The sequence below is a fragment of the Nuphar pumila genome, chromosome 15 (assembly GCF_984573655.1).
Source record: "Nuphar pumila chromosome 15, dmNupPumi1.hap1.1, whole genome shotgun sequence".
In the NCBI taxonomy this organism is placed as follows: domain Eukaryota; kingdom Viridiplantae; phylum Streptophyta; class Magnoliopsida; order Nymphaeales; family Nymphaeaceae; genus Nuphar; species Nuphar pumila.
The window spans coordinates 81,010,260-81,020,225 of NC_143263.1; the positions used below are offsets into that span (position 1 = coordinate 81,010,260).

The 9,966-nt window shown below is 35.7% G+C and overlaps 1 protein-coding gene across 1 annotated transcript; it reads left to right on the forward strand.

Annotated features, from left to right (window-relative positions):
- The first annotated feature begins 184 nt into the window (after positions 1–184).
- Positions 185–6,481, forward strand: LOC149815745 (putative 4-hydroxy-4-methyl-2-oxoglutarate aldolase 2). The gene is made up of 2 exons (XM_089988390.1): positions 185–324; positions 5,853–6,481. The coding sequence occupies exon 2, from the start codon at positions 5,869–5,871 to the stop codon at positions 6,367–6,369; it is 501 nt and encodes a 166-aa protein (XP_089844516.1). The 5' UTR covers positions 185–324; positions 5,853–5,868; the 3' UTR covers positions 6,370–6,481.
- The last annotated feature ends 3,485 nt before the right edge of the window (positions 6,482–9,966 follow it).

Genomic DNA, 9,966 nt, shown 5'->3' on the forward strand with positions numbered 1-9,966 from the left:
CACGACATGGTGTACTTGTTCGAGCCTCTTCATTTTCGTGGTCTTGGATAGGGAGATTTGTGATCTAATTTGGTTGGTTTCTTTGACAAATTAGGGTTTCATTAGGGGTCATTGGGCGCAGCCCTTGTATTTCAATTTAGTGTTTGAAACCGTCCACCTCAAAGATCCAACGGTGCATACCCATCTGGTTCAGATGTCGGAGGCCCCAGCATCTTCCCTTGGGACCCACCTTCAGTCCGTACGCGGTGGGGTGCAAATATTACTCGACTCCCGCAGGCACCAACTCTTTATCTGATTAGGGTTTTGGACTCCACGTACGAGGAGGTAGGATCGAGATCTTCTCTCTTCCAAACTTCTCCCTCTGTTGCTTTATTGCGTGTTTAATTTCGTAATTTCGAGGATTTTTTTCGAAATTTTGGTTATTGACATGTCCGTTTCTGATTGTTCCACCATGGTGGAGTTAGTGTTTCTTTCACCTCTAATTTGCTCCTATTTTTATAACAGATTATACTTTTTTTTAGGGTATCACCGATATCTTTGTTTTTTTCTTCTCTTTTTTTTTTTTATGGTTGGAATTTTGTTATGATAATTTGATGAGTTGGTTCTTCTTCTTGCCCTAATGGATCTGGTAAGTAAATTGTTTGGTTGTTACTCTCTTGTTTTCGTTCATTTCGAGATCGACCCTGAATTTTCGTTGGGATATGTATTTCAAAGGGATGGTTGGAAGGATTGAGCTTGATTTGGAGCGTAGAGATTAGTGGTAAGCAGACGATGCTTAGTTTTACTATATATGAATGGTCCTATTTTTTTAGCATTTTTTATTTTATAATATTTGGTGGGGTTCATAGTTGGTTGAGAGATGTGCATACTGATTGATTATAGGATTTTATAGTGTTGGCTTAGTGAATCTTGGTGTAGTTGATTATGATCACTTAGTGGTTTAGGGAGCGAAATTTAGGGTTTTGTGAGGTTTTAGGGTGATGAGATGGTGATATGCTTCTGGGATTGTTGAGTGGCCGGTTTGAGGTTAAGCTTGGAAAGTAAAGATTTCTGAGAAAGCAAACTCAGAGAAAAATGGGAAGGTTTGGCTTGAATTTGGTAATCTTTGAAAGCTTGAATTCATGAATTGACTGAGAATATTGAAACCTGGGGAATGTAGTTCCTGCACAAGGTTACAGCGTCTTCCTATGATGTTGGCTGATCAGTCAGCAGATTATCTTGCTGACATTGACATCCTCCGACTGCCAACAACGGTTTCCAACAACGATGCACAGGGTAACCCCTCTATATGTGTGTGTGTGTGGCAGATTCTGTTTTCCAGAAAAAGGATTGCTTTGTTTGTCCCATAGCGGAACTATGATCCTGTTCTTGTTCTCTCTTTTCCAGCCGGCAAGCCCCATTTTCCAGCGAAAGGGTTCTGTCTCATGCCAGAACCATGATCCACCTCTTTCTTTCTCTTCCAGCAGGAAAGTTCTATTTCGGATGAAAATGATCCTAAAATGGTGCTGTCACATGGTAGAACCAGAGACGCCCGTTTACACATTTTGATTGTGCTGGGGTTTTAGGTGTTAGGGTTCATATTCTAAGGTGCTCTGTCCCATTTTATAGGGTTTCAAAGTATAATAATTTCAAGTAATGTGCAAAATATTTAATTCTTTGGTGCTAATGGAAGGGACTGCTCTCAAGTGCATGGTCAAATCGTTGCAAACCTCCAGGAAAGTTGACATTTAGTGGAGAGAAAGAAAATTGTGCTTATAGGAACAATAAAATTTGGTGATTAATAATTTCCATTCGGTCACTATCCAATGGAAGATGGCTTGAACATTTTACATAAATGACAACAAATACAGGTACTGAATTCATCGTGTATTTGCATGCAATATATTGCTATCTTCTTATGCGAAGATCATAGTCAAGTCTGGTGTTTTGAAAAAATCTCCTTCTAAAGTTCATCATGGAAGTGTAGGCTTTTTTCTGATGGAAAATTGTGGAAGGGAAAAGTAGTAAATTAAGTGATCTAATAACCAGATTGAGTAACTGCATTGAGATTATCCTAATCATTACCCATGTTACATCCATCAACCATTTTTAGGCTGAAACTGTTCTAATATTCTCGGATTCTTAGACATACCTGGACCAAATAGTAGCTCCTGAACCTAAAATTGAGTTCTTCAAAAGTATGGTATTTGGTTCTAAAATGTGCACGATATGTCAACTGAAAGTGTTATGGTAGCTTTAGAAATGAAAATCTTGCAAGTAAGCAGGAGTTTACTAGTAAGAAAAACTCATAATTCCATCATACGTAATTGTTGATATTTCTTGATCTATTCCTGCATCTCAACAAGATTAGTATGCTTGGTCACCAGATTTTGTTGAGCTATTGGGTCCATTTCCTATATGTAGATAGAGATGAACTTAACTCATGCATAGAATCACAAATTATTGGAGTTTGATGTATGTATCTCTACAGTGGTGCTTCTAGCATTCCATTTGTTTATGCCATGGCAATGCAGATCATTTGACTGCAACTAGATACACATGAATTGTTTACTTATTTTCTTTGGTTTTTAATTATTCAAGCTGAGAAATTTTCAGAGTTTTCTTATTCTTGTATACTCTAGGAGAGTATCTCAATAGTGTATTATTACAAAAGGGGGAAAAAAGCATCCCATTTCTGTGACTATTGTTGCTTGTGTATTGAAGACAAAAAAAGTGCACTACTTATATAGTTGTCTCTACCTACTTGTGATGAGAATCATGGGCATGCTGTTGTAGATTGTGACATGCATTATAGTAATTTGGAGTGATGTTGAACATAGTCACTGATGTCACTGGTATTTTGAAAATATCGTGATATTATCAGTATATCAAGGTCAGCCGATATTTTATTGAGATTTTTGGAAAACATCTTTTTTTATTTATTTTATTATCTTTTTTGTTTCTTTTATATTTTAAAACATTTTCAATTATTTCTTTATAATTTTGCAAGAAAAGTACTATAAAACCTATTATTTCTTATCTGTTTTATTATTCATATCTTCTAATATTTTCCTGAGATTTTTCTGAGAAAAATCACTTTTTGAAAATATCTCGGAGAGAAACCCTCTTTTAGAAATTACCTTTAACGATACAAGTGACCATGATATTGTAAACTTTCTATTGTAGCTAAATACAATGTCATTGATGCAGCACCCCGATAGCATTGATTTTTTTTCTTGGACTATTTAATGGTCAATGATGTCATATTAAAGGTTATATTAATAGGCATGCACCAAAAAACGATGAGATAGTCAACTATCAGTACTGATCACTCTGTGACCATGAATTCAAGATGTTATACCTGATGGACACTAGAAGACTGTGACATGGATACTAACATTCTCCTGAAGTTTTCGGCATGACTAGTATATAAGGGGACACGATATGGGGGCCAAAATGGAGTATCCGTGTGATATAGCTGGAATAATGGAGTATTTCAGTCTCCCGGCCCAGTCTGGTGCATCGTGGGCTTGCAAACAACTCTATGCCCGTGACATTCAGAATCCTTTGAAAAAAGACAATGTAGACACCACCTGAGCAAGTATTTATAATCGTTTGGTTTTAACATTTACTTCATAAAACCATGGGCAGCTTCTGTAGAATCCAACCCAAACATTGTGAAACCTATTTGAATTCATAACATGTCCGGACATGCAGGTTACCAAGATGGTAAGGTTTGCAGTCCATGGTTGGAAAACTCGGCGAGTCAACTCGTGACTCGGCTGAGTTGTCTCGTATCGGGTTCCAACCTAGTTAATAAACCAATATAACTCGGTTATGACCAAACTCGAGTCAGCCGAGTTTTATATGAAACTGGACCGAGTCATTCGAGTCTCCTTTGCTCTTTTTTTGTTAATAATGAGTTTCATTAAATGTATTCTTTTTAATAAATTTAGGCACCGTCCTTTACACCCAATTAAAGATTCTTATTTAATGTCTTTACTTATTTGGTTGCATGCCGTTCCTATTTTTTAAATAGATTTACTTTCTAATTAATATTAATTAAGTCATTTCCTTTTAAGAAATCTAGGCACCGTCCGCTACATCCAATACATGCTTTTCTTAACGACTATTGCTGGATGTAGTTTACATTTTTAGGTAAGGTTTTACTTTCTAATTAAGTTTCATTAATTCTATTGCTTTTGTACAAGTTTACCCACCATCTACTGCACCCAAATTAAACATGTTTTATTTAATTATTTATTTAATGACTCAGTGCCCAATTTTCCAATCACAAGCCTCGACTTATAATATTATACTCCTTTTCATTATCATATCTATTACCTATGAAAATAAGTTTTTTTTATTCTTCCCTTTTCTACAAGTGATAATATTCAAAATTTTGAAATTGCATGTATTAGTCATAAATAAATATTTATTTATATAATTTAAATTTTATATTTAGGTATATTTATAGTTGAAAACATACATATGATAAATCTATATTTCAAATGAATATACTCTTGGAACAAAGGTTTTATATCTATAAAAGATATGTTTGGTATTTTACTTTTAGTAAATTAATAAAAAACCATGACTCGTCCGAGTCGCCGAGTCAAGCATGGCCTATCCGAGACCGAGTCCCGAAAATGCCAACCATGGTTTGCACTCGGTGTCCAAAGGACTATATACTTGACATAAGGTAACTCTTGAATAAGTCGGCAGGTCACTGGCAGATGACAAAGAATCAATTGATCATAAGATTAATAGGTGTCTTCATGCATGTCCCTTAAACTTCAGAGTGTTTGGGTGAATGACACAAACCTTGATAGGTGTTTTCTTACATAATATTTAGACTTCATAACGTTTGCATATATGTCAATTTAAGATCACTCTTCGCATAAACAATTGATAATATTTCTGCACATGTTCGGATGCCCTTTGCAAATTCCATTGAGGATACCCATCCAGTAAGGGAGTTTGTAACGTTTGGTTAGGACTCTTTTTACATGACCCCTGTGCTTCATAACGTTTGAGTATCTGTGGTTGTGCATATTGTTTTATTCTCTATGCATGTTTACAAGCCTTGGTATTGTTTAGTTTCAAGAATAGCAATTTGATCAATTAGTTTCTCAGAGTGCAAAAATAACAGTTTACTATGTGTTTAATTTCATATTTTTCTTTTTCCTTTTCTTTTTTGGATCATGGCACGAGCTTTAGTACCATTGATAACTTGAATCTACTGGAGAACTGAACTAGCGTTACATTACTGTTCACATCAAGCATTAGCTGGTATTTGCAAAAAATCATTACATGATAATTTAAGAATAAGAAACTGATTATTCAGTTCATGGGCATTGGTTTCCCTTGTTTGTACTCAATGCTAGTTACAGGTTGCGCATGAATGGTGCAGAAGTTAAATTGAAGAACCTGATATAGAACTACTTGGGTCCTATCATAAGCATGCCACCTGCATTTCTCCTTGTGGGTATTTGCATATAATCATGGTCAAGCTTGCTGGACAAATTCTGACATTGATGGTGTCTTCATCAATTCTTGATGAGGTGATCTAATCTTGGGGTTGGAAATTCCTGTAAATCTCATAATCTTAATCTGTGATATGTTCACGGAGCTTGTCCATGGTGAGGTTGAGGTTCCTATCATATGCATCGATTTTAGGTTCCTGTTCTTGACTACATAAAATCCAATTCTCTGATTTCCTGTTTTAATATGATAAGAGAACCTAATAGAAAATCATTATCTTAATGTATACTTCTAGTTTTCAATTTTTTGATAATTGCATGTCTTTAGAATATTTTCTACTCCTTTCTTGATCAAGCTGTGTGCTGGACATTAACAATCTAATTGAATAGGTCCCTAGGTGTTCTGATGGCTGCATTAACAACAGCTGAACTTTGTGATACAAACCCACAGCTGATTGTGAGCGGTGAGCTGCGTGCACTTCAGCCAATTTTCCAAATATATGGCAGGCGTCAGGTATTTTCTGGCCCTGTGGTGACACTCAAAGTTTTCGAGGACAATGTGCTGGTCCGGGAGTTCCTCGAAGAGAAAGGCAATGGCCGGGTTTTGGTCGTCGATGGTGGTGGGAGTATTAGATGTGCAATCCTAGGGGGCAACCCAGTTGTGCAAGCCCAGAACAATGGCTGGGCTGGTATTGTTGTGAATGGCTGCATTAGGGATGTAGATGAAATCAATGGGTGCGACATTGGTGTGAGAGCTCTGGCTTCTCATCCAATGAAAGCCACCAAGAAAGGGATTGGTGAGAAGCATGTGCCTATAAATATTGCGGGGACCAGGATTTCTGATGGCGAGTGGATGTATGCGGACACAGATGGGATTCTGATTTCACGAATTGAGTTATCAATCTGATAAGTTCAGCTGTCATTGGAATGTTATATTCTACTATGATTTGCTTCTGCAAAATTATATGCATGTAAAACAATGTTAAGGAATGAATAATGAGGGGGTGTTTAATGAGTGAGAAGGCTTCTCCTTATCATAATTCCTTGTTTTCGTGGAATAGTTGTTTTTTTGTTGGAAGAAATTATCTTAATCATCTGGTGGAAGTGCCGGTGTATAACAGATCAAAGTTCCATTATATATATACATATATATAGGTTTATTTAACATTAGCTACATTCAACTTATTAAAATAATTAAAATACCTTTAAAAATAATAGCATTTTTTTAAATTCATGATTACTTTTTTGGACATTATGAGTCTTTTGAATTTGAGGGGAAATAAAAAGTGGAACACCTCAGCATCTCAATCTACAAGGAACAAAATTGATGATCGAGTCAAACTTTAAATGAGAGAGCGAGCAACCATCTCAGCATCTCAATCTACAAAGAACCGAATTGATGATCTAATCGAATTTTAAATTTAAGCATCACTGGCTATATAGGCTTTCTCAAATACTCTTTCGCTCACCCTGTTCACCTGCAAAATCCTTCAGATTATCATTCCAAGTTTGACAGCCAACAACATCATGGACGGTTAAGTTACCAAGACTTTATAAGAAATGGCCATTTTTTCTAATCCTCACAAATTTTAACACAGGTGCATTCTTCAAGAAAAAAAAAAGAAGACCAGCAGTTATGTAATTCATCTTGCCAATCCGTAAACCATGTGATGAAGGACAGCAGAATTCTTTGCAATGTAGAGCCACAAAGTATGTCAATCCTGAGTCCCCTGGCACCCAAATGAAATTAAAATGCTAAGACAGCTGCAATTGGAATACCAACCAGATAAAATGCCCCAAGGCTGACATAGGCCCCAAGGTGCTGCCACCCGCATCCTCTTGCTACACCTGAATGTTCAAAAACAAAAAGCAGAAAGTGAAAATGTATGATCTTCAGATATAGATCTATTTTCTCAAACCATCACTTTATGAGAAGAATAGCAATAAAGGGTACTTAAGTCTTTGCAACAACACCAGAGTCCGATGCAAAGTTATGTCAACATACACGGGAATACGAGCCCTATGTGCTTGTATACGTGGTGCTCATTCAAAGCCCCGAACACAGACGTGGGATTCAGTGAATCATCGGGGGTGAACATACACAACCCTCTCTTCGTTGGTGTAAGGTGTGTCACTTTTCAGATCGGGAATTGCCCCTCGAGATGATGGGCGGGAGGAATGTCGGTGGATGCACTCTGCCATGAGAGAGTTCTCTTTGGCCTTTTTCTCTCTCTTTGTGTGCGGAACTGGATCTCAATTTAAAAAAAAAAAAAAGGTTTCTCACAAGAATTTTTTTAGAAAAAATGGTCTGAAAATCATATATAAATTTGTTAGTTGTGGGGTCTGTTATGCAAGGTTATGCATCTTTCCTCTTTCATTGAGTAAGGATCCACCACACTAAGAGCTCAAAATTTTTATTTATAGATTTTTAGCTTGAGAGTGCATATACTTCGTATGTAGATCTTAAAAAAGGCAAGCTTGATGGCATAAGCCACCAAGGCTCAAAAAAAGAAGGAACAAAACACAACATACCACGGTTAGAGAATTATAAACTTATAAAAATGTAATAAATAAACTAAGTGAATAGTAAAATATAGTGAATTTCACCTCGAGCTTAATTAGGTAGTCATTTTTACGTTGTTGACTAGCATGAGAGAATTCAGGCTGCACTCCGGTTAAGCACAAGCTTTGGAAAAAGGTGAGATATGAGATTTGGGTCCTAGGTTAGGCTAGGTAGGCTCAACTAGGCTATGTGAGCTAGGTCTAGTTACGCAGGAATTCCAGCAAGATAAGGATGTAGCTGGAACTTGAATTTTATATGCTGGAATAGGAGGTGGCCCGTTATTTATAGTTTTTTCTAGTGGATCCAAACATGTTTTTTGAATATTTAGGATCCATATTTTTAGATTCATCCAAAGTTGACATGCATGGAAGGCTCCTATTGATTGATTTTTTCAATGGTTCAACGTGATTGACCCAAGATACTCTAACCTAGATTTATGAATAAAATTAGGTAGATGCTTTGGGATTTGGGAATATTCTAATCTCGGTTTAGAAAGGAACAAAGATAGAATATTGGGTAGTTTCTTCAAATAGCATGCTTTTCTAAATTGGCAAAAACTGCTAACGACAATCAATTTGATGTTAGCAGTTTCCTATTGATTGTCGTTAGAAAAATGGCCAAAACATGCCCAATAAATCAACTTATTTTGACCATAACCTCCTATATGGATATTATATTAAGACACAATTTAGTATGTCAAAAATGTAACATCCTCAAATTTAAATCATGTTTTAAGTAAAAAAATAAATTCAATCATTTTGATAGTAAAAAATATGCTCAAAGTGGTCCCTACATAAAAAATAGTTTTTTTATTGAGCAAGTGACCTTGTTTTGGTTATAAATTTCTACTATGATGTGGCATTGACTTGATTTTTGACTTGTTGAAAAGATAATATCTTCTAGTTTAATTGATATTTTAAACAAAAATCTTCATAATATCATTTTGGAGGCTAAAAATAAAGTTTAAATTAATATCTTTAAAATAATATGAAAATACTAGCTTTTGGTATGCGTCTCTTGACATGAAATTACTTGGTCAAGATAAAGGTGATTGGATAAGTTTATGCACTTGTCAAATGGGCTTTAGATTGCTCCATCAATCCGTGGGTATCACTATAGACCTAATATTTATCTATCTAAATAGGACGGTAAACTTACTTAATAGGATTATTGGATTCCTAAGAATCATGTCAATTGCAAGAAAATTGTATATGACATGACATGCTAATGCATGATAAAATACTCTGATTTGACCTATTTTGATTAAGGTGATGGCAAAACAAGTTCTTAAAATAGTTTTTTTTAAGCATGAAAGATTAACTTTTTGATAAAATAATGCAGAAGATATATACTTGATATCAGCTTTCTTGAAGTTGATATAGACAGTTTTGACAAAACATAACTGTGTTGACAAAATAGATTTTCAGACGTTCCTTACTCTCTAATTTAATAATCAGCAGTTCAAGACGAGAAAGTCTTGCCGACCGTTGATCACAAGACAAAGCATGCACCTGTTGGCGCTGGGTGCTTCAAGGTGCTGCAAGATATTACCCATACTGTGTATTTGCCCTCACAATCTGAAACACTTGCATATTCTGCTTCTTTTTCAAGTTTTTCTTAATTGCTTTTTTTGCCGATTGATGATACTTCTGTGGAAAACCTGAGCTGCCTTTATAAAATTTTCCTACATTGCCTACAATGTTCGGGTGGTATATGGCTTAGTTCCTGTTTTGCTTGAGAGAGAAAAATGTTTATCTTGGGGCAATCTTAGGGAGTTCAATGTAATACAAAATTGTGAAATAGTTTCTTGCAAGGAAGCATTTCATGGGGTTTGCAAATGTGTAAATTGTTTTTCCATTGGAAGAAGCGAATCTTTTAGTCTGTTGTGAAAAAATTTCCTGTGAATTATTTTCCCTCCTTTTCCCCAAGGAAATTATTTGT